We start from the raw sequence: 24,515 nt of genomic DNA, 5'->3' as shown, positions 1-24,515 counted from the left end.
CTTTGAGGGGATCTCACAGGCGACATGCTCTCGGTATGAGAGCAGGGGTATCTAATTAACTTGAGTGCCTGGAATAAGGCTTATTCCAGCCTGTGTGAGTCAGTGGGTGAGGCTGTCGCCCCTGTGGGGATATGGCATGTGGGGCTGTCGCTCCTATGGGGTTATGGCACGTGGGGCTGAGGCATCGGACAGCCTGATGCTGCAAAGCTCCTTCGTGACGCGGCTGGGTACCAAACTGGGAGGGGAAACACAAGCAAGTGCCCGGGAAATGGAACCAGCTGACTGAATCCGTGGTTTCTCAATTGGATCTGATTTCTTGGGCCTCGTCTGACTTTCCATTGGGTTGGTGAGTTGGGATACAGCTTCTTTTCCACCCTGCACAGCTCCTTGGCTCCTAACTCCTGTTCGCTGTTTTACGGTTCCCAGGAGAGAGGAAGATCAAATAGGAGGAAACATTGCTCACCGGGTTCAGAAATCCCACAGCCTTCCAAACCTTCCCTTCTTGCTACTTTTTAGCTTGTCTATTTGGGCACTCCCGGTGTTAAGGGAGGTGATGATTGGTTGGTCTCTTCGTAATGGGGTGTAACTTTCCAGCTTTTCTCCACCAGGAATGTCTTGGATCTGTCCAGAAGTAGCACACGTTAAAACCTACAGTGAAGAAAGGGAAAGGGACTGTTGTCACCTCCCTCTTGATGAGCAGGAGCCAAAAGCAGGTACACGGGCAGCCGTGAGAAGGGAAACTCGGTTTGGTCCGGTTTCGTTCTGGCAAAAGCCTCCCGCACACAGGGGAATTAAAGTGGCTGCGTCTCCGGGGAGTTTGAGCCCGGGGTCTTTGGTTTACGCTCTTGTGCCCCGTCATCCAGTAAGAGATTTGTCACGGGCTTATTTTCAGGCATGTGAGAACCCTTTGACTCAGAAGTCGCAGACTTGGGAGCGTATGTAACGCCGCGCTGAAGGGAGATGATGAGCGGGCACGCGGCAGGCTCTCGCGTGTACCACTCGCGCCGGAGGATATTGCTCCGTGCCCTTTTCCCGCACGCCCACCTCGGCAGCGGCCGCTTCCCGCGGGCTCTGCCTTCCTTGGGGGCTTCTGCGCCAGGGTATGGAGCGCGGGGTGGCCTCGGTTGGTCCCCCCGGGGCAGCGAGGGGAAGGGACACGCTGGGTAGCGCTAGGACCTGGAGGAACGCTCAGCCTCCTCCTCCTCCTCCTCCTCCCAGAAGATTAGCCAATATTCCCAGGGCAGGGCACGGCTCCCCAGCCTTTCTACTTTTTCTTTCCTCTATATACGTGTTTTTCCTTCTTCTAGTTCATTCCAGAGCAGAGCAGCTTTGGATTTCTCTGAGCTTTTATTTATTTTTTTTATTATTCCCCGCGCCCCCCCCCCCCCCCCCGGTAGCTGGACTGCTGCCAGCGTCTTGCAGGGCCAAAGTATTATCTATAGGGATATATTTTTATGGTGGTTTTTTTTTTTTTTTTTGGTTTTGGGGTTTTTTTTCCCGAACCAGCCCAGCTGCACGCAGGCTGCCTGCAATTGAATCCTCGCTCCTGGGGCAAGCTGAACGGGGGAGAGGAGCAGCGGCGGCGAGGGTGCTGTTTGTGCCTCTCCTCCAGCGATTCCTGTCAAGATGGATTTATGACTTTAAAAGGAGTGTGTGTACGGGGGGGGGTGGTGGGTGTGGGGGGGTGGGTGGGAGTGGAAGGAAAATTGCCTTCAGGAGCCAGAGCTTACACCACAGCCCAGCAAAACGCGTAAAGAAGCAGTGGGATCTCAGAGCATGAGCGGCATAGAAGTGGCACCCTGGGATCTGGTGGATCCTTGTGCGTAATATGACTGATCTTAAGCCTCTCATCTGCCTTCACAGAGCCAAGCTTTTGGATTTAAGGTAGTTTGCCCGGGACAAGGCTTTGCTATGTTGGCCAAGGCAGTGCTTTCTCTTGGTCTGTGGCTGCAGTTGGCGGCGGGACAGGACGCACCTGAGAGCGGTGAGTGCCTGAAAAGGCAAGGCGTTCCCTTTCTGCTTTTCCCCCCATTTAATATCTCCTGGTCCTTAAAGCCTCTCGTAAAATGCCTTTCAGAATAAAAGCTGAAGTTATATTGCTGCTTTAGGTGTGTATAAACACCTACGTGTATATAAAAAACATATAACCTTGTTATACTTGTATGTTACTTTGCTGGCACGAGGACAAAACAAACAAAAAACCTTTCTAAAATTGCCACATTAGAAAGAAATTTTATCTTGCTTGTTTCCAGTAGAAGGAAAGGTATTTGTTTCAGAAACTTGCAGTTCAGTGCGATCATATGGAGAAAGTCCTGACTCCGCACTGTTACCTCTCTACTGAGGCACAGCGATTAACAGAAGTAAAACCAGGGATTGGTACTATACCTGCCCGTCTTGTTCTCCTGCTAATCTCTGTAATTCAATCCTTATATTTCCTCTTTAAAATGATTTCTCTTGGCTACTGTTCAGGGAAAATGGTTATGGGTCAGTCTCGCAGAACTGGCAGCGGGGAGAGGGATGGGGAGGAGATGAACGTCTCGTCTCTGGTCCCTGCGCTGTACGTGCTGGGCAGAAGACGTAGCCCACATCGTGATGGCTAAGCTGATGCAATGATTTTTGCTCTGCCTTGTGTTCACAAGCAGAAAAAGGGTCTGTTCTTTGACTGCTGGTTTTTACTGCAGCTGGGAAATGTAATCCAGTGTGAAAGGAGAAGTGAACCTCTTGCCTCTCTGGACGGGAGGTCCTCAGACAGCAGCCCAGGCTGCTGGGGTCTGATTCTGCCTCTGGTGTGGAGCAGGCGGTGTTATTGCTCGGATCCCCTTACAGGGTGCTGGATTCTGTCCCTGGATTCTGAGACAGGCCGGCTCAGGATGGTACCGCTGGCGTTGTCGCAGTGCCCGATGTCCACGCAGGCGGCAGTCATTCCTATTGCCGTGCATTTCTGCTGCCGGGGGAGTGTGTGTGGCAGCTCCCCAGCCCAGGCTGAGAACAATGCTGAGACCTTCAGAGTACGTGGAAAAGCAAGCCGTGGCTTTCCAGAAGGATCGTGCCTTGCTCCAGAGGCGAAGCTGTGTGTGTTGTGTTATTGATGCGCTGACTTAGGCTTGGATGCTGCCGAGCTCCTTTAGAGGAAAGGAACCTGCTGGTGGGCAAGGTGCCCTTTCCTCAGCAGCTTTGATGTGGGACCTCCTCGGCTCCTCCCGGGTGCTCCCTAAAGCGCCCTTGAGCAAACAGCCGTTCTGGCAGGGCTCCTGGGCATGGGCTGGCTCTTGTCTGGAGGTGCCGTGGTGGTGTGTCGTGATCACACCATGAGAGGGACTGCTTGAGAGGCAGGGATGCGTGCTCGTGACTGTTTCCGAGGAACTTGACTGAATGTGAATGATCGTGGCTTTATTCTCAGCTGCAGTGGACAAAGCGAGGAAGCTACGGGGTGGACTGTGGTGCTTCTGCGTGCTCAGGAATGATGAGGTGCACCAAGGCACAAAGTCACGGCAGAGCATCGCATGACCAGTTCCACCGCTTTCCCCTTTGGGTCCAGGTTCAGAGCTCTGTTGCATCAGTGTAAAGTAGGACCATTGGATAGTTCGGGCTTTGATAAATGAGACTTAGGTTGTCATTACCTGGTTACCCGGGACTAGCGTCAGCAGAAAATGATGGGGACGTTGGCGTCCCTGTGGGTGCAGCAAGTGAAAAATAAAGACAGGGCCCATCCGTACGCACTTTGCAGAGGGCCCTGCACTTACTGATCTCTGAAGCACATCTCCGTACCTGGCACAATTCCATGATTCCAGGACCCTTGAGGCTCTAAATAAATGAGCAGAGATAGTGAAACTCCTGAAAAGATCATAAGAGATGGCAACCCAGCTTCCTTCCTGCCAGAGGAATTTGTCTGAAGGGCCGTTCCTCAACCTACAGCCTGTAATCTGTGGCACGGACGAGCTGGAACCTGCACGGGCCGTTTGGGCTTTTAGTCACACAGGTATATTTTGTTTGGTGGAGCTCGGCTCCTTACACAGACCTGTGGTGTAGCCACCTCCCGTGGCACGGGCCTCTCTCTCTGACGTGGTTTTATGTGTCTGACACCTCCGGGCTGGCTTGGTGGGACACCCCTCCTTCTGGGAGAGGTGGTTCCTGTCTCCACCTGCCTCTCACTGTGATCCCGAGGGGCCACAGGGAAGAGCCGATTGCCTTCTCCAGCCTCCGAACCTGGCTCCCCTCGGAGCAGAACTTTTTTTCCCTTGCTTGGCCGAACAGCGAGAAGGGAAGACAAACATGGGATCTCAAATATAGTTAACCGAGACAGGACGTGTTCCTTTTTGGCTGTTAAATCCTTTGCGCTCTACAAGTTCCAAGTCCCGTGTAAATCAGGCATGTGTTCAGGTCCCAGCTGAGTGTGCAGAGGGCTCTCGAAGCGGATGTCTCCTGTCAGCATCTCGGTGTCAGACAGGGAAGTCCGACCAGCTGCTTTTCTGCTGGAAAAGCCAAGTGTTTCAATCGGCAGCACTGCGACGCCACGGTGACATTTTGCTCCCGTATCGATCCCTTCAAAACACTTCTTTGTGTGACTAACGTTTGTCTGCTGACCACCTACCAGCTGGAGGGTGACAACCGGGTACTGCCAGGTGTTCTCTGGTGTTCCCTAAAGGAGAAGCCGTGGCCCCAGCGTTCACACCCCAGCCATGGCATCCCACACTCACCACCCGAGTCTTTAACTGCCAGGACCAGGGTGCCTTTGCAGTGGGTGACCCCCAAGAGCCGATGGGTGCCCCTTTCCACTCATCACACACAGGCTTACTCTCGGCCACGCTCCCTCCTTCTTCAGGCTCGACCCCGGGTTTCCCACAGCAGACTCGCAGCCGTTGGATTTTATAAAAATAGATCATTTAATTCAAAGGTCCAGCAGCGGGGTCAGGACGGGCTGGGTGTCTCCAGGGAGGGACGTCAAACACTGATACCCTTGCGATCTCTACCCCCGCCCCTCTCGCGCTCTTCATGCATCTGTTTGTTAGTCCGGCGGTGATTTTTGGTGTGGGATCTTCTAACACCTTCTTGGATTCTCTCTCTGTGTCCAGGCCGGCCGTTGGCTGCTCTTACCTTGTTGATGTGCGGTCTCTGCCGAGGGTTGTCGCCTCCTTATCTTCTGGCTTACGCCTCTTGTGCACCTGCGCTGGCTGGCAGAACGTGGGGAACTGAAAAGTCCCAGACTTAGGGAAAACGCTACCAAAACTTCAGTGTGCTATCGACGTTTTCCTCCTGCTAAAAGACTAAACACAGCACTGTGCCCGCTGCGAGGAAAATTACTAAGGAAATTAACTCTATCGTGGCCTAAAGGCTTCAGCAAATCTCTGAATCTCAAATCTCAAAATCTCTCTCGTGCCAAGTAAAGGAGCCAAACGGCATAAATCACACCATATTATAACCCTGAGTAATTTATTCTAATTAAAACTTACTTAGTTAAGCTAAACAGCTAGTATCTCAACACCTAGACTTAAGCAGAGCACAATGATGTGAGGTCTGCAGAGTTATTCCCCAGCCCTTCAAGAAGCAAAGGCTTGCCGTTGGGGGAGGCGGGGAGGTGCTGATGGGTGCCCCTTCTCTCAGAATCCCACCCAAAGTGAGAAATCTTCATTTGGCACCTTGCCAAACAGCCGATCTTCTTTTTTTTGCTGTAAAGCACGGGAAAACGGCTTGAAAACAGCCGCCGCTTGCGTAATGTCGGGGATTTACTGGTAACGAACCTCCTCAGCCCCACCTCTGGCACGGGTGGCATGTTTGCATTGGATGGAGGACAAAGAGCAGCAAGAAAGATGAAGGAATTGAAAACCTAAACCTGAAGAAAAGGACGATGGAGTGTCCGGTCACTTTATAAGCGTTGTCATGCTCCTTATGTAGTGAGATCCTTGGTCGAGATTTTTTTTTTTATTGATCCTTTCTGCTGACAAAATCTAAATGGGAGGAGTTTTTTTCCATCTTATGGGGGCTGAGTGTCAAGCAGAGGTAACTGTGATGGTATTTGCCTGTATGAAGGATTAGCCTTCAGCTCCACCCACGGACAATCCCTGTAGCTCCAAAATATGTATACCTGCCCAACAGTCTAACTGTTGCTTCTGTTAACCAGTTGTTAACCAATTGCCGTTAACCAGTGCTTTCCACCCGCCAGGCGGAACACTGTGGTATCAAGCTGTAGCTCTTCAAATTAACACAGCTATTTCCAGCAGCTTATGATGGGTCAACCAGTGCTTGCTGGACGCTAACTTTACGTAAACCAGTGTTTAAAGGACGTTACATCTTGGCGCCCCTGAGCTGCGGGGCACAGTCAAGAGTGCGGCTTGACAGGGGCTTGGCTCTTGACTCTCCTTTGATGTTCTTCTCCCTTGAGCAGGTGTTCCATGCTGGTTTTCACCCACGAAGGCAGTCCTGGCAGTAGTGGGATTTTGCTTGCATCTTCCCCCTGGTGGTGAATTCCCAGTTCCCAGGGTGCTGGTGCGCGTGACCCCGTTTACCACTTGTGAGCCATGTCCTTTGGCCGTTGATCCCTGCCCTGCCAGGGTCAGAAGCTTTCGCGGCTGTTTGTTGCGACATTCGGGAATGGAGTGATGCTCCTCAAACTGGTGAGGAGCAGAGGGGAGAAACAATGGTTGAGCAACCTTGTCTGGTGGAAGGTGTTCCTTCCCATGGCAGGGGGGTTGGAACTAGATGATCTTTAAGGTCTCTTCCAACTCTAACCGTTCTATGATTTCCTCCTGGGAGGCGGCAATCACGTTGCCAAGATCTCTCGCTATGGCTTGCCAGCCCAGTAAGTGGCTTGTACTTCTTCCAAGCAGGGGGGGAGAGCACAGAGCCGTGGCTACGTGTGTTTGACTTGCTTCACGCCGCCAGAAGCTATAAACGAAGCCCTCGTTGCTCTGCCCTGCTGGAATGCCGTCAGGAGGTAGGGAGCTCTAGGAATGGGTGTCGGTCACAGGTTCAGCTCTGCTGTGTGATGTGGTGATGAAATTGCGTGTTGCTGTGGGCAAGCAGGGAAGCTCGCTGGACTTCACTTTTATTTTCTGCCCAGCTGTGGGTGCCAAGTTGCTGGGGGCGGGGGGGTGTGTGTGTCTGCAGCGCAGGGCTGAGCTCTGCTGGGTCACGCGGAATTGGCTGTAATCCGTGTAGATCGCAGGTCCCACGCCGGCCTCCTCCTAGCAGCTCTTGCTTAGTCACCTCCAAGTAACACTAAGGTTCTCCGTTTCTGAAGGCTCCATCTGATTTCTGCTGTTGTTTGGGGAGGTCTGGGATGTCTCTGCACCTACGGGAGAGCGGTTCCTGTGCTGGCTCGGTCTCTGTAGCAGCACGGTGACTTGTGGGCAGCACATTTATGTGCGTGTTTACAGACCGTGTGTGCAAGCGCTCTGGCTTTCTTCCAGCGCACACCTCTACTGTGGCGCGTGCAATTGGTGCGGTCCTGACTCGCACGTGTCACTTCTGTCCCCCGGCCTGTGGGCATTCCCCGCACACCCGGCCCTTTCTCCGGCGTACCTCCCCGTGACGTCCCTGAGCACACAGACATCCCCATCCCTGCCGTGGGACGGGACGCTCATCCCTAGTTGCACAGACAGGCATCTGAAAGGTGCTCGGTGAGGGAAATTAATAGCAGGGCAAAGACCGTGCAAATGAAAACTGGGCAAAGAGGATCAAGTTCCCTGTGGCTCAAGCCCGGACCACTTCTCCACCTTCTGTTTTCCCCCTTGAGGCCCTTGTGTTGGGCCCTGAATGGCTGTGCTCTTGCTGGTTCGTGGTCTTTTCTGTGCTCAGGTCACTAGGTTTCGCCGTCAGGACGTGTAATCCGCCCCTTGTGCCCACAGACCATTCCCCTGGTCCTTTCCCTCCTCTGGATTTTGCCATCTCCCGGCTGCCTCTCGGCGTAGTGCCCCAGCGGGGGCTTGGCAACCCCCTGCTCATCTCTGCCAGGCTCCTTGCTATCTCTGGGCCTGCCCTGACATGGCTTTCTGCAGGGGGAGAACTGTTTGCACGAGCTGTCTCCTTGGAGCAATTAATTTCATGGGAGCCTTTCCATTCTGCTGTCGACTGCCTTGTGGTTTTGGCTCCCACGCGTGGCTCCAGCACTCACCCACTGCGTGCTGCACCGCGGCCGTCCCTGCTCCAGAGCCCACATTTCTTGGCCATCCCACATTTCTTGGCCATCCCACATTCCCGATCCCTTCACGGACAGAGGAGCCCAAATGTGCTGGCAGGGATCTCTGGTCGAAGGCTTTTTCCTCCCTTCTTGCACCTCAGAAGCTGTCAGAAAGCAGGGTGGTGCTTAAAAGAATTCCAAACTCATTATTGATATTCCAGCTATTGTAAATCTCCCAAGCTCTGAGAGTGGTAGAAGGAGTCGTCCCTTATGTGTTTGTGCTTCCCACACAGCAGTTTAATCCAAACGGTAAGAAAATGGGTCGAATGGAGCGGGACTCCAGGCCAACACCTTCACAGGCACGTTCCTCCTGCCATTCTTCCGCACACATGGGTCTGCGCAGCCCTTTCCCAGACACCTTGTCCCAGAGCCCCTTTGAGGTGCTGCTCCGAAGGCTGTCTGGGAAAGGAGGTCAGTATGTGTTCAGAAGAGCAAGAAAACATCCCATTAGCCCAGCTCTTAAAAAGCGATCTAGGGAGGGGTCCCTCCGCTGCAGGCGTCCCTGCCAGCAGCGGGACAAATGAGGGAGCTTTCTGCCGGCCGCGTGTGGACCGTAGCCTTTGGACCAAGAGGCAGCCAGTTCTGAGAACCAGCCGCCTCTCCTGGGGGAGCGCAGCCAGCAGGTTTTCTCATCAAGTTTCTTTATCATGTCTTTCTTTTCCAAATACGGCTCGTTTTTTTTTCTCCCGCTGTCAGAAGATGGGATAAACCTGTACGTTGTCTCAGGCCCAGAGGTTGCTCCTGACCTTGGCAGTTGGTCTCGGTCTTGCCATCAGCCGTTTGCTTCTTCCTCTGGGGCTGCCGCCCTGGATGGCAGAGGCTGCTCCCTGGCACGGGGCACGGATCAGGCTGGTGAGGAATGTTCCCAGCTCCTGGAACATGTCCACCTCCAGCTTGGAGCAGAAAGCACTCGGGATCAGCCTGGTGTTGTGCAAGAAGGGGTGTCAGCACAAGCTGATGTAGTTCAGAGGCATTTTTTCCTGCGGTGAGAGCAGGATCCAGGACTTGCGGGTTGTACTTTTGGCTCTGCCCTGATTCCTGCTCCTGAGCTCCTGCCCCTTCCCACTGCCCTGGCCGTTCAGTTTATCTGTCCTGGGTTAATAGCCTGTGCCCGGAAAGACTGTCAGGCGGTTTCGTGTGCATGGAAGTGCAAGGCGTGCTCCAGAGCCAGAGCTCCCATTGCTCCTGCAGTGCCAGGTCCAGGGCATCTCTTCTCCCCTGCCCGTTCCTGCCCTGTTCCAGCCCCCTGTGCTTCGGCAGGATCCCAGCATGAGGAGGTGAGATTAGTGTCCTGGGAAATTACTTCCCTTCACTGCTGCCGTGGTATTTTCTGCTCCCACGTGTTATGCATCGAGGCTGAGTTTGGACCAGACGAATATCAGGCATTCATCCTGCCCTCGTTCCATGAGGCGCTGTATTTTCTCAGGAGTCAGGCACTAGCCTGAAGTCAGGCATATTTCATCCCAGTTTTTCAGAGGGTTTTGGCCTGCCTCTCCTCTCCCACGACTGGCCTTTTTCCTCTGAGACACGGGGTCTGTTCTGTAGCCGTCCAAGTAGCTCCTTGGTAGGGATCCTTGGTAGGGACCTTACGATACGGTAGGGATCATGCATGTGAACGGAAAGGAGGAAAAAAGTAGCTGTTAGTCCTCCTCACTGTCTTTTTTTATCTCCGCAAGTCTGTAAAACATGACTTTAAAACCAATTTGGCAACAAAGCCTGGGGAGCAGGGAGCCGATGCAGGCAGGGGGAACTCCAGCCTGCCCCTGGAGAGGTCACCACAGCGGGAAGGTGAGATGCATCTTCAGCCGTACCGCCGTTGGGTGGCGATTGATCTGGGTGAGGTGCAGAACCTGATAAAGGAGCGAGCTCCAAAAGGCCAACCTTGTCTGCGGCGGCGGCCTTTGCCAAGAGCCAGAGGGCAAGCTGCACGCGGCAGGGCTGAGGTGTGCTGACTCTGCTGGGGGTCTCTGTCGGCTGTCTCAGCCGACTGAAAAACGTGGAATATGGCAGCTACACCACTTGCGGGCTTGGATGTTGTGCCATCCTTCACAGTGATGGACCAAGCACACCACCAGTGCTCAGGGCTGCTGCTGCTGTGTCGCTGAGGTGCTCCAACTCTTCCTTTGCACGTGTCTCACCCTCTTGGCCAACGTGAAACCCTGTGGGGTGGGTGGTGTGTTTGACGCGTGCCGCTGAGAGGGTCCCATGGGCAGATCAGCACGAGGCTGCTGGTGCTGCAGTGCCTCCAAGAGCTCCTTCCAGCTCCACGGCAGTGTTTTGCCTTCTCTCCCCGGGCAGGGTGTAGGTCAGGCTGAACAGCTGCGACGTCCCAAAGTGAGACGGAACCCAAAGAAAGCAGTGGCAGACAAACAGTCCAACACGGGTCACAGTCCTGCTGTGCAGCTGGGTCTCTACCCAGCAAAATTCTCACCGATTTCTGAGATTTGGCACCGGATAACCAAGCGTTCCCAGCAGATGGCTGTGCAGGGAGGGGTTCACACCATTTCACTAACACACCTCCCTCTCTCTTCCCCTGGTAGGTCCCCAGCCGTCTATCTCCAATTCAGAGGGAGATCTCCTCTTCTTACTGGACAGCTCTGGCAGCGTCTCCTACTATGAGTTTTCCAGAGTCAAGGAATTCATGTGGGACCTTGTGCGACCTTTCACTTTTGGCCCCAAAGATGTCCAGGCCAGCATCATCCATATCAGCACGACGCCCACCATGGAGTTCCCCTTTGACCGGTACCTGTCCAGTGGGACTCTGCAACAAGCCATCCGGGACACTCAGCAGCTCATGGGCGACACTAACACCGGCAAAGCGCTCTCCTATGCCAAGGAGAAGCTCTTCAGTGATGAAGCTGGTGCCCGGCCAGATGTGCCCAAGGTACTGGTTTGGGTGACAGATGGTTTCTCCACCGACGACATCTCCGAGCCCATGCAGCTCCTGAAGGACATGGGAGTAACGGTCTTCATTGTCAGCACTGGACGGGGGAATTACCTGGAACTCTCTGCTGCTGCCAGCCAGCCTCCTGAGAAGCACCTGCACTTTGTGGATGTTGATGACCTACCCATCATCACAGAGGAGCTTCGAGATGCTATCCGAGGTACAGCGGGGCTGGGCTGGGTCGCTGGGAGATTGCAACCGGGCTGAATACGAGTTAGTGCCCGGCTCTGCAGGGCAGGTAGCGTGAGGTGCTTTGTCCACAAAGCTATAGGTCCCAGTAAAAACCAAGGACATTAGGAGGTCTGCGACAAATATCGTTATTCTCCTTGGAAGGTCCCATGACTGATTGGGACAAATTCCCTTCTGCAGACCTGCTAGTGAGCCGAACTTGTGTTTGTAACGAGTTGTTCACTTGATAATGAAGGAAGGAGGCTCAGGCAGCATATTGTCTGGATTCCTTAGAAACCCACAAGACTTTGAAATGAGTCACGCAGGTCGCAGGCATCCGTTCAAATCGAGCATGGCATGAAAATGCTCCCACCTGCACAGCTCAACTGTTAACCAAAGGCTTCCCGAGAAGGCTCGCTTTAACCGCAGTAAGAGGCTGCTGGCTGCGGGAGCAAGGTGCCTCAGCCCCTTGAATTTGATTTTCACATTCAGGGTGCGTTTTTGTCTCTGAAGTGCTGCCTGGCTCTCTGCCATCTGATGGAGGCGGAGGACACAAATGTGTTGAAGACCCTGAATACATGAAATGGGACGTGTATGCCTGGGAAGGGTTTGGTCCTGTCAGCTCCTTTAAACTCTTCTCTAGGCTAAATGTGATTTCCTATATATATCATCATGTGCCGGCGCAGTGGCTGGCACACACCGACATCCCAAACTCCTGCCTACGAGGGGCTGGCAATTGGCTTTTTTTTTTTTTTTTTCCTCTTGCAAAGAGCAATTAAGGATGGTGGTTGCTATCAGCATGAAGACTGTCGGAGAGGAATGTTTTTGTTCCATAAATCCCCTGTTGTAACGTGTTCTTGCATCCGCCAGATCTATAGCCCGACTTGGCTAGCACAGCCCTTGGAAGAAAATCCCAGCCCCAACTTGTCAGGCGTAGCAGGCCAACTGCTACCTCCTTGTTGCTAGCATGGTTGTGGCGGTTGCCGTGCAGAGAGCAGGAACAAACACCAGATTTAATATTTTTTTTTTTTTTCAGCAGTCCTGTTTTTGAAAGCATCCAGGAAAAGGGTCTGAGGAGACCCAAGGCCATATTCTGGGCCAGCAGACAGGCGTTTGGAAGCCAAGGGGAATGTCTCCCGCTGATCTGCATGCCGCACTGCACAAGGCATGTTCTTTTTTGAATGTCATCACGGTGGGAGTGCCCGTCATTGTAAAGCCCCAGCCTCCCAGATGCCTCCGGATTTATTTGGGAAGCTGAGGGAGTTACTATGACTTTGCAGACTTTCCATTCATTTTCTGGAGGTTCTCTCTCCATTGGAAATCCTGTTTTAATTCCCCATTTGGCTTCTGCTACGTGCGTTGGTTAGAGCTGGCTTTGGAGTGTCCAAGTAACCCTTTCCACAAAATCCTCTACAAGTAGCAATTTCTTCTTGTTTCCAACCACGGTCACCTAACAAATCACGCACAGGGACTGTGTTCTCCTCCAGTCCTCCAATCTCCGCCCTCTCCAGTGTGAGTATGGGCAGTACCACCGGTCCTTCTACTGCAGCAGATGCCACACAGACCCCTCCAGATGTTTCGTTTCAAGTGGCTGTTTCAGCTCCTAGCGCATCCTGAATCCAGATGGTGTAAAATAGCATCCCCAAATGAGAAATCGCCTGCATATCCTTGCAGCACAAGATTGGCTTGAAGTTCGTGAGATCTGCAAAGGTAATAAATACTCTCCTGTGCCCGAGGGCAGTATTCTGCGCATCCACCAGGTCTAGAAGTTACTAGGCTGGGATTTTAATGGAATGTGAGGTTCCCACGTGAATCCAGGGGCTGGTGCTTTAAGCAAAATACCAGACATTGGTAACATCACCCGAGTTAGCCTTAATAAAGCCCCATATGTCCTCTCTTCCCTGCCTGGAAGAGGCAGCCCTCACCACCACCCTTCCTGCTCCTGGCCCCTGGGGTAGCAGGGACAGACAGAATCCTTGGCAAGCAGAAATTAGGCCTTTCCAACTCTGGAATGGCCCAGACTGGTTTCATTACCACTGCTATCTTATCTTCATCTCTTGCTACTGTTTTTAAAAAGCCTTTTGTAGGTGCACAAACAGGCTTTGTCAAGAGCTGCTCTCCTCCCTCCACCTCCTCTCCAGGAATGGGGTGTTTCATGCCAGCTCCACAGATATTCCAACACGATGGTCTCTGGCTTCCAAGTTGCTGTTGTCGCCGGTGGGCTGAGAACCCTCCCTGAAAGAGTTCGGTCCCTGCAGCTGTACCTCGTGATACAGAGGCAGACGCCTTTACGTGGGGGTTGCTCAGTTAAGAAGCATCTTTGCCTTCAGAATATGATCAGAGATCTGAGCAGAGAAATAATATAACAGTTAGGGCTGAGCGTGGACTTCACAAGGGTTTTTTCAGTCCAAGGCAGCCACTACTTGGACAAGGAGACAAAAGGAAGGTGCCCTACACTTCCAAACTATACTTCTGTCCCGCCACAGGCTCTGCTGAAGCCAAGGGACGTGACGTCTCTGCCTCAGCTCCCTTTTCGAAAAGCCTGTGTCACAGAGCAGAGAAGATGGGCTGCTTCTGAGACATGGCGGACCTGAAATAGCCGCAGTGATGCTGCTCTGCAGAAGGGAGCAAGACAGGGACTGTGGATGGATGTGTATGTTCACTCCCTCTCTTTTTCCTTGGCGCGTGGTCCCGGCACAACGAGTCTCCAAATGCAGCAGGCTACGGTTCCCAGCCATGGCCACAGCCGGCTCCTGGCAAATACTGCTGCCTTTCCTAGTGTGAAGGAAAGGGGACACTATCTCAGGCTTCTTCCATTACATCTTATATATTAGATACCCTGTGTATGGCGTTTGGGGCTCTCCTTCTGGGGAAGGACCTTCCAATATTGTGAAACCAAGGCATTCCTTTGAGATGACACCAGGTTCTGTGCTAGCATCCACTTGCTCTCCACTCAGCCAGTTGAACAGACAGCAGCTGACTTCTTTCATCCTTTGGCACCATCTTCTGCACCAAGTTCTGCGGGAGCCCACCTGCCCAGCAGTCACAAAACATCAGCTGCTTCCAGTGCATATTCGGGGCAACACAAGTGTGATCTGAAACAAGGTCCTGGATAACTTCTGCTGCAGTGAAGGCTTTGAGTGTAGAGTCCTCTGACATTCTCACTTAGCACTGAATACAAGCGGGTGACCAGAGGGAGTGATCTCAGACCTTGAATGTCCACTCTGCTAATGGAGAAGCGTGTTCCCCCCTCCCAGAGTCAGAACCCTCCTCCCATCCATATCAAAGTAGGGAAATAGAGCCAGGAAGCGAAAGTGATTTGTCCCAAGTCCTAGTTGAAGCCTCTGCAGAGAGGGGATCGCGTACCCGCGGCTCGACGAGGTTCCTCTGCTGCCTGGCTGCGTTTCTTATGTGCATCGTTAGACTCGCAGGAATGCTGCGACTTTCATCTCGGCCTCGCCAGTGTTCATGGGGTGCCAGAAAACTTGTCACCGTGAAACGGTGTTTCAAGTCACCCAGAGGCAGGAGGTGGAAGACAAGTGTGTCAGAAGCTGCCTGGGTCTATGTCCTGATAGGGTTAGTTTTCTTTCTGGTGGCTGCTATGTTTCAGATTTGGTATGAAAGGAACGTCAATAACGCATGCGGTTTCAGTTGTTGCTGGGCGATGTTTATACTTTTCAAGGACTTTTTTCAGCTTCCCACAGAAGCTGAGAAGGAGCACAGGCAGAACAGTGGAACGCCCAGTGGAATATTCCATACCATAGGTGTCACGGGCAGTACAGAAATGGGGGTTTGCTGGCAGGGGGGGCAATCCGCCATCACTGCTGGGAATGGTGCCAGTTCACCGGGTGGTGAGAGTGACTTATGTCTCGTATATTCTTTTAACATTGTTATTATTGCTATTTTCCTTTTCCGTTACTGTTCTATTAAACTGTTTTTATCCACGAGTTTTTTCCCTTTCCCCTCTTTTTCTCCCTCTTCTCCCTGCCCTTCTCGGGGTGCAAGGGGGCTGCCCGGTCCTCGCTGCGGCTGGGGTTAAACCACGGCAGTCAAATACAAGAGATTAACTTGCTGCTTCCCTCTGGGAACAAGGAGGTGCCGTGAAGCATAACAAGCATACCACGGGCATCTATTTTCTGGGGCTTTATTGCCCTCTTTATAACTCAAGACATCTGTAATCTGGCAACGAGGGGCAGAGCCATGTGCTGTGGCTCCTGCAGCGCGTCCCTCAAGTGTTGCACCCTGTCACTTAAATCTTGACTGATTTATTCACGGTGTCCCTGGGCCCTGCCTCCGAGCTGACTTATTTCCATTCCCTGAGTTTTTGGCAGGACTTTTGGCACTGAGGCCTCTCCCCTGTTCCTTTGTGGCTTGGCCAGTGGTAGTCGCGGGGCTCACGGAAGGGTGCAGCATCCCAGCCCCGCGGTGCTGCCTCCTCCGAGCTCCGGCCGGGTGGAGTGCTGCTGGCAGCGCCTGGGGACGGCAGCGGGCAGGGAAACCTTCCTGCCCGCCTGGGAGAGCCAAGGAACAGCTCAGAGGAAAAACTGAGGCTGCTTTCTTTGGTACGGGGAAGTTGGCAGGGACTCGGAGCAGCTCGGAGGAGGAGAGCTGATCTTCTCCCAGTTAAAGGACCAGTCTGAGAGCACAAGGCTACCCTCAGTTCTCCTGCAGGTCTGGGCAGACTTTCGTGCCTCCCTTTACCTCCGTGTAACGGGCAGCCAGCGAGAGCTACTTATGGTGTTCTGAAGTATTTCAGCTTGAGACAGAGGGTGCTATCGTTAAGATTTCAGGACTTCCACTGCGCAGAGCAAATGCACTTCTTTAAGGGTCAGGGTGCTTTTAAAAATCCTTAAAAAAAAAAAAAAAAAAAAAAGAGAGAGAGAGAGAAGAAAAGCATCTTTACATCTTTGTATGCCACTTCCCTGGAGCTAGAAACAAAGTCCTGTGTGTTTCTGCCCGTCTGGAAGAGCAGAGAATGGTGGAATTGTGCCCAAGATGAGCTCAGGACACCACGGGTGTAGGAAGAAGGGACAGGTAGCAAAGGAAGCTGGGGAATCGCAGAGCGTCCGAAGAGGTGTTTGTGTCCAAAACTCAAAGGTAGCACGAGCCTTGAAGAGAAGCCTCTGTGCAGGGGGAGAGAGAGGGGAGGAATAGCTCAAGAAGTGTCTCTGAATGCCGAATGTCACAAACAACGGAGCTCTGTGAAACACTGCAGGGAGTGACTTCAGCTGGGATGAATGCAGCCGCCCCAGCAAATCCCGGGCAGTCCCCAGTCGCTGGCCCAAGAGAGCAGGGAGCAAAGTGTGTCTTCACGCTCTGGGCTGCTTCGCGTGCACGACAAAATCTGGTGGTTTGGTTTCACTGGTAGGCGATTTCCACAGGGAGCTCGGGATGACTCCCCTCAGGAGTTCTGGGACCTGGGTGCCCAAATTCTCTCTCCAGCTTTGCCACAGGCGGTGCCAGCGCTGCCGCTTGCCATGTCGGGTACGTGGTAATGTCTTGCCGGGCGTGGGAAGCTGGCTGTTTGGGCAGGGACAGTCACTCCCACGCATCTGCCCGGCAGCAGCGGCGGCCCAGAACTTGCTGGACCGCTCCAGATTAATTCCTGGTGGCAGAAGGCAGGCTTGGGTGGGCAGGGACACGGTTCCTGGCTGTGCCCGGACTCCCTGTCGCAGCAGATCATCAGCACTGTTTGGCCTTAGCACAGAGGACAAGGCAGAGAGGATGGAGAGGTAAAGCTGGGGCTTCGTAGAGCAAGTTGGAGGCTTGTGGCAAGCTGGTTTGAGGCTGGACATGCCGAGGAGGCAGGCTGCAGTAGGTTTCTGGAGCTGGAGCCTGTCGTGCAGACACACATAAGCAATTTGCTTTAGCCAAAATGCCACCTCGTGGCGGTTGGGACGTAGGTGTTCCCTTTGCAAGCTCTCTTCAGCGAAAGGGTCTTGTCCGAGAGGTAGGAGTGGTGTGAAAACCCAAATATTGCTGCTTCAGTTGAAGCGTGTTTTACGTTTTTTGGGTTTTTTTTTTTTTAGCTTTATGTTTGTCTTCCAGGATTTGGCTTTGTGTTCCTGAACCTCTCAAAGAGAGCTGAATTGCTACGAAGGGGCTTGGCTACCCCTGGGTGACTTCAGCTGTCGTAGCCTACGCCTCCCATCCAGAAGCGCCTCTGTTTTAGGTGGGCCACCTTCTGTACGTTAATGTCAGTAGTGATTTCTTGCTACTGTTCCTCTTCCAGATGTTATCCAAGCAAATCGGCTCCATGCAGTAGATATCACCTCAAGCAGCTTCCGCCTGATGTGGCCTGAACTTCTCTCCCAAGAAACTGGCTACTACACCATAGAGTATGGCCCAAGAGGTGATCTAGCAAGGAAGAGGACAAAGCAAGTGTCCGGGGCTCACACTAGCCTCACGCTAAGCAACCTTGCACCAGAAACTACTTACGAGGTGGCACTCATTCCTGAATCCAACGTCCACTACTTCCCTCCCCAGACAACGAGGGTTACTACACTGGCAGGTAAAACGGGCACAGTCGTGACCAAGGGGGAAGCCTCCACCGTGCCGAGCCTCACGTACACAAAGCAAACAGGGCAGCCCTTGGTCTGCATCCCACAGCCTCGTGGCCCGATTGGAGGAGGCAGATGGTCGTGGTCGGGACAGAACGTAATAAGCTGCCAGCTCCTTCCTTAGAGAGGTGTTGTGGACTGCCCAGAACAGGGCAGCAGGTCTGATGGTCACGAGATGCTCTTCCAACCCTCAAAATCTCTATGAATCTGGAGGAAAGCAGAGCCCGCTGCCCTGGGAGAAGGCGGCAGGAGCTGCAGCTTGCAAGTATTTAACAGGGCTGAGGTGGGGTAAAGCACGGGCTGCTGCACTTACTCACCAGCCCAGCGCGATGGGCAGGCAGGAGCAGCGCTGCCTTGTGTGGGTTAGTGCCAAAGGGGAATTTTGGCCTTCATTGCTATGGGAAGAAGGAGATCCCTGGCTCCTACCTGAGGCTGCAGGTGCAGCTGGAGGAGAGCAATGCTCTTGAAGCGGGTTCATGCTGCTTCTCCAGGCAGGTGGATCCATGCTGGGGAGCCCCTGTGTAAGAGGGAAGGAGAGGGGGAGCACTCAGAGCAGAAGCCAGCCCCTTGGTGCAGACTGGTCATTTGGGCCACAAGAGCAACTCAGATCTATGCTGGGTCGCAACATGCAGAAACGCGGCCCACAGAAATCTGAGTCAGGATGAACTTGCACCCAATATTAATTTTAATGCATGCAAGAAAAGTTTTGGCTGCACAGGTAGAGAAACCATTTTCTTAGGGCTGAGCTGGGTCGTGCTGATTTGGATGACTATCACCATCCATTTGCTGGATGGATTTTCTTCCACCTCCTGGAAGCCAAATATGGTGCAGGTCAATTTTGCGCCGCTAACAGAATCCTTATGCCTTGAATTAATGTCCATGACAATTACATACTCATTCACATCTTTTTACATTTCTTCCAGAGGAAATAAGCCCAGCTCAGGTTCTCATCTCGGAGTCCGGGCCACGCAGCTTCCATGTTAGTTGGGCTCCTACACTGGAGAGCGTGATGGGCTATCAGATCCTGTACGGACCGCTCCCTGGGAACTCGGTGAAGCTGCTGGAGGTGGACGGCAAGCACAACAGCACTGTGGTGGAGAATTTGGCACCCAATACCACCTATCTAGTGACGGTGACTGCAGTCTACAAATCGGGGAAGGAGAAGTCCCTGTCTGCTAAAGCGTGCACTCAGGAAGGTGAGTGAGCAGCGCTCTGCTGATAGGAAATTCCGCGGGCACGAGGAGTCTCTTGTTTCTTTGCACAGACCATCCGCCTGTAGGTGAAAGCAGGGAACTCAGCCCGGTTACTGGGGAGGGCTGAGAGAAGGGGGAAGCTGCAGCTTCTGATGAACAGCATTTACGTGCCATTAGGATGTAGCAGATGTATACGGCATAGAGCTGAAAGAAAAGCAGCCACGCACAATATGAGTGCTGTTACAGGGTGTGTGCTGCCAAGCTGGTGGTGCGGCCACAAGGAGAACAGACTTGGAGATCCCTGAATCTCCCTAAGGAAGAAAGAAAACTGCCTTTCCCTCCTATCTCCTCTTTGGTGTGATTTAGCGTCGGAGGGGCGGAAATTTCACCAGCAGAAGCTTGTGCTCTGAAGAGGTACCTGTAAAGATATATTGCAGGAGGCAAAATCTAGCTCTTATGGGGACTCGGGAGTGAGGAGGTCAGAGGAGAACAGCAGCTGAGGGTGTGGGAGGTGGCCAGCCAGCCTCCAACAGTGCCAACAAAAGTATTCCCTGCTGGTACCAGGACAAAGGTAAGGAGTAATTAGGCTGAGCTCCTCCAGCGCGGAGGTGTAGAGTGGTGGGATATTGCGTCTCTACAGCAGAGAAAGACCAGGCGGGCTGGCAACCCCTTCTCAGCGGTCCCCTCCGGAGGAAGAAGGAGCTGGGCCATAAGGACCACACCATACAAATGCCCCGTAGTAACACGAATCTTCTTTCTCTAGAGGGCTCTAAAGTGAGGCACCTTCGCTTTGAAGACATGGGCCCCAACACCCTGAAAGCCTCCTGGGACTCCGCGGATGGCAAAGTCCTTGGTTACAGAGTCAGATGCCGACGGCAAACTGGCCCTTTGTCTGTCATCAGCGTTTCGCCGCAGATCCACAGCGTGCTCCTCACAGACCTGGCTTCGGGCACCACCAACAAAGTGTGCGTGAAGCCCATGTACAAGAACCAGGCAGGCAAAGGGCTGTGCCGCATGGTGCACATGCAGCCAGGTGAGCTGGGGCGCGAGGCAGAGTCCTGGGGCGCTTTAGCCAAGGGAAAGTGTCCTGAAGGGCACGGAGATCCAACACAGAGCAGCTCTCGTGGCTGAAATGCTCCCTGCTCATCAGCTAGCTTGCCAACAGGGCTTCATCACAGCTACCAGCCCAAAAGGTGCTGTCCAAAGATGGGCTCTTTTCCCCATTTTTAGCAGCAATACTCCTCCTAGTGGCGTTATGTTTGCAGGCGGGAGAAAAAGTGTGGAGTGGAGACAGTCGTGTAATTACTTTGGGATAACAAGGGCGGGAGGAGTGCAAAAAGCTGGCATGGGCACTGGAAGCGGTGTTTAAAAGTCATTTGAAGCCTTGGCTACCCTTCACTTTCAACGTGGCAGGGACAAGCTAAGTATTAAACACAGCTGCTGAGGCACAACACGTCTGCTTTCCTCCTTCCACTGCCCAGAAGCCGCTTACTGTCATGAAACACAAAGGGATCCTTGAGAGGCTGAAGTGAAGGAAGAGCTAGAAAGCAGCCGCGTGACAGCGCAGAAGCACAGCCTTTTTCCCAGCAGGAGGCTGGCATGATAGTGAAGATGACCATGGGGAGATCTCTGACTCAGTCAAATTCGGAGAACGGGTGGATAAAGCTGACATTGTCCTTTTTCTCTTCTTCCCAGCTACAGAGGCCCAAGGATATAAGCACAGACAGAGAGCATGACAGACTCTGGAGTGAACTGATTCCCGGCAGAGCAAGGAATCTTGCTTAGACAAAGACTTGGACAAAAAGGAGGGATCAGGGGAGGAAACCAGAAAGCTCACAGATCATCTCCCAGCCTGGACTGTCCCTTGCGGTGTCCTGGTTGTCAAGCCGAAAGGCTGTCCTCAGCCAAGTTTCTCCCAAAGCTTAAAGGTTTTTGGCTTGGCTGGATGGAACAACCAATCCAACTAATAGATCCCAAATCTGTACCCTCTTTTCCATAAATATGCCTGACACATAACAAACCGAAGGCAAAGAAGTGATGAATCCTCACTATTGCTTGCTTACTGCCTGTTCTCTATTTATTAAACGTTGATACAGTTTTATTTTTGCAGCTTATGAGCGTGTTCAAGGCTCGGCTGTTGGCTGTCCTGGCCTTTCCTTCTGGGCACCTGCACTCAGAGAAAGATCACGTGTGGCCAAATCCATTCCTGCTGGCAACAGCCATTGGAACCGGTACACCGGATAAAGAGCAGCTTTCCTTCAACTCACCCAGTGTGCTCAGCCGGTAGCTCAAATTAGGCATCCCAAAAAGTAGAGCATCTCAGGGGTGGAAAGGGAAAAGCATTAGGAGAAAGAAGAATAAAATAACACAAAAATACCCAGCATGCAGAGGAGATGGGGTCAAAGCCAGCAGGATTTCTGGGAAGAGGAGGAAAAGACGTTGTTAACCCACTTGGCCTTTGGCCAGCACATGGAGACACTTTATAAAAGACATCCTTATAAAGTGCGGGGGCAGCGTAGTGTTCCCAGATGGTCCCTGGTTTATGGCAGAGCTTGGCTGGTGAACTTTGAGAAGCAGAACGATAGGGCCGTGCCAGGCCAGGGCTGAGGAGCACTGTCAGAGCGCTCCAGCAGAAAAGTTTGCTCACTGGCTGCCTGCTGAATTCTTGAGTCTCATCAACATTGTTCCGCTCTCCCTCTGGCACTGGCGTTAAAGTCATCTGCTGTAATGACTTACAGATTACAGCTGGACATCAAAGGCTTCAGTTCCCCGAAGTCATCTGCCTTGGGATTTGGTATCAGTCTTGAGAGGGCAGGAAACTCAAAAACTTGGGAATTGGCTTCCCCGGCAGAGTAGTGTAGAGCTCTCAGCCCTCCGCTGAGCTCAAGGAGCAGCAGTGAGTCAAGAAAAGCCAGACAGCAAGACCGTCTAAAGCAGTTATTATTGTTGTTTCTCATTCAAATACACACCTCCAAAGAACGGTGCGGTCCTGCCTGGATCGTGACCGCTGAGTTACTGTGGCATACCTGCAGTCAGTTTCACCAAATTGGACGGGAGTTCCGCTACCAGAGAAGCTATATGGAGATTAATCAACCTGTCCTGTGACTAATTATGGACAGCAAGTCTCCACCACTATCATTCCAGGCTCTATCCTCTGCACTCTAGAAAACACCTAGCACATCTTCGGTGTCTCGTTCTGGGCTTCCACCTAGCGCTAAGCTTGAGCTACGCTTAAAAAATCAGGTTTTTAGGGGAGAAGAGTAAATCTGATTTTTTCCCTTTGGCCCCAGGCTTGAATTTGCTGTCACGAAGCTACTCTTCGGAAAGGGGAGCTGGAAAAAAAACACCACAATTTTAATACCTAGTGACAAAGCCATTAGAGCAGCACGGTTGCCAAATTCAGGGCTTAGGGCTGTAAAGAAATGTATATACTTTTCTGGTAACAAACCCCAGCGTCGGTGGGAACACTTTCCCCTAGTAACGCTTGCTCTATTTTAAATTTATTGCTTATTTGTCCTACACGTGGAACTCTTTTTTTTTTTTTTTTTTTTTTTTTTTTTTTTCCCAAAGCTGTGCTGTATGTTGGAGAGCCCCCATACAGCGTCGCTCCATCCTGCAGACCCTCCCTTAGCTCTGCTTAGGGACTTCTTGAACCAACTCCTTTCGGAGCTGGGAGGAACTTTGTCACCGACCTTGTCTCCCAAGTGCCCAATTCATCATGTCTAGGTTTATGGAGCATTTCCCCTGGGCTGTCTTCTTGTGCAGGAGGAAGGGAGAGGAGGGAGGCGAGTCATTCATTAACTCGATAAGAAGATTTCCCATGATTTGTGTTCTCCTTTGGAATGCGCGTTTGTGACTGATTAATCTTAATGGAGACTCTGTGCTAAGGGGGGAAGATAAAGCCTCTGGAATCTCTCATGCAATAAGATAATCTTGTTCGTTCTTGCTGTAGGGCAGAAATTAATTTTGCACAACTCCCTGCATAGTTTACTAATACATTAATGTGTCATTCCCCCCAGTTGTAATGCATCCTTTTGAAGACAATTAAATATACAATACGAGAGCTGTTGAATGATTACTTCGTTCTTAAGGGCACTATGGGCAAATCTCTTAAGTGTAGCTTTTGTTCTAAGGAGAGGTATGGGTTGAAAAGCTGGTATTCATCTTGATTTTAAACATACGAAAAGTAAGCATTCCACCCGTGACCTCATAGTCTGGTTTACAGGGAACTTTACCCCCACTCCCCTCAAAAAATGTTTCAGAAATATATAAGTCTCAATAATGTAACAGACATTAACGACGTTGCCAATGTATTGGTGTTCCAAAATGTGTGCATGGCACTGTGGAATCACGCAGCAGAGCCAACACTGATTTATATAACACGTGATGAATCTGCTAGGTCACCAACAATTAAAATAACAATAAATAGAGAGAGAGAGAGGAGTCTGCTAGAAAAATCAAGCATTCTGCAGGAACTTTTTGAGAGACTTACTCAAGTGTGCATTTGGGAAGAAACACGAACATTTAAAGAAAAAAAGACGCATGAAGGACTGCCCCTGTCCCGCTTCTGAACGCTGATCCAGGCTGTGTTCTTGTCGTGGTTTAACCCCAGCCGGCAGGTAGGGCCACGCAGCCGCTCGTACGGTTCTTCCTCTCCCCCCGCCCCCGCATAACGGCAGGGAGAAGAGGGAGAAAAGAAGGGGAAAGGGCAAGGGGGAAAAAAATACCTCGTGGACTGAGATAAAGAGGGTTTAATAGAACAGTATCGGAAAAGGAAAATAACAATAATAATAATAATGATGACACAAGTCACTCTCACCACCTGGTGAATTGTCTCTGTCCTGCGCAGTGATCGTGGATTCCACCCCCCTTGACCAACCCTCGTTTCTATATGAAGCATGATGCCAGTGGTACGGAATATTCCACTGGGCATTCCACGGTTCTGCCTGTGATCCTTCTCGGCTTCTATGGGAAGCTGAAAAAAGTCCTTGAAAAGTATAAAAATCGCCTAGCGACAACTAAAACAGCATGTATCGTTGACATTGTTTTCACAGCAATCACCAGAAAGAAAATTAACCCTTTCCCAGCTGAAACCAGGACAATTCTACATTTTACACAGTTCCAGGATTTCACATGGAGTTGTTGAGGTTGGAAGGGACCTTTCAGATCATCGAGTCCAACCATCAACCCAGCACTGCCAAACCCACCGCTAAACCGTGCCCCTCAGCACCACGTCTGCCCGCCTTGAAATCCCTCCAGGGATGGTGGTTCCACCACTGCCCTGGGCCCAATGTCTGACAGCCCTTTCGGTGAAGAAATTTTTCCCGATATCCATCCTAAACCTCCCCTGGGGCAACTTGAGGCCATTCCCTCTTGTCCCATGGCCTGTTCCTTGGGAGAAGAGCCCGACCCCCGCTGGGTACCCGCTCCTTTCAGGGAGCTGTAGGGAGCGAGAAGGTCTCCCCTCAGCCTCC

General features: G+C 52.1%; 1 protein-coding gene across 3 annotated transcripts; it reads left to right on the top strand.

Moving 5' to 3' along the window:
* The first annotated feature begins 596 nt into the window (after positions 1–596).
* VWA1 (von Willebrand factor A domain containing 1) lies at positions 597–23,285 on the top strand. 3 transcript variants are annotated; one of them, XM_054222614.1, is made up of 7 exons: positions 597–713; positions 1,864–1,984; positions 10,717–11,280; positions 17,521–17,799; positions 18,772–19,044; positions 19,805–20,074; positions 20,737–23,281. In XM_054222614.1, the coding sequence occupies exons 1-7, from the start codon at positions 693–695 to the stop codon at positions 20,775–20,777; spliced, it is 1,569 nt and encodes a 522-aa protein (XP_054078589.1). In that variant the 5' UTR covers positions 597–692; the 3' UTR covers positions 20,778–23,281. The 3 variants fall into 3 exon arrangements, with proteins under 3 accessions (XP_054078589.1, XP_054078588.1, XP_054078590.1); XM_054222613.1 differs by lacking the exon at positions 597–713 and adding an exon at positions 1,242–1,651 and having other exon boundaries at positions 20,743–23,285; XM_054222615.1 differs by lacking the exon at positions 597–713 and adding an exon at positions 1,538–1,649.
* The last annotated feature ends 1,230 nt before the right edge of the window (positions 23,286–24,515 follow it).

The sequence above is a fragment of the Rissa tridactyla genome, chromosome 16 (assembly GCF_028500815.1).
Source record: "Rissa tridactyla isolate bRisTri1 chromosome 16, bRisTri1.patW.cur.20221130, whole genome shotgun sequence".
NCBI lineage: Eukaryota > Metazoa > Chordata > Aves > Charadriiformes > Laridae > Rissa > Rissa tridactyla.
This window is presented reverse-complemented; position numbering and strand designations above follow the sequence as displayed.

Coding starts and splice junctions, on each gene's coding strand:
- VWA1 (XM_054222614.1), top strand. CDS start 693: ATGAGCAGGAGCCAAAAGCAG. Junction 11,281..17,520: donor GCTTCGAGATGCTATCCGAG/GTACAGCGGGGC, acceptor TTCCTCTTCCAG/ATGTTATCCAAGCAAATCGG. Junction 19,045..19,804: donor TAAAGCGTGCACTCAGGAAG/GTGAGTGAGCAG, acceptor TTCTTTCTCTAG/AGGGCTCTAAAGTGAGGCAC.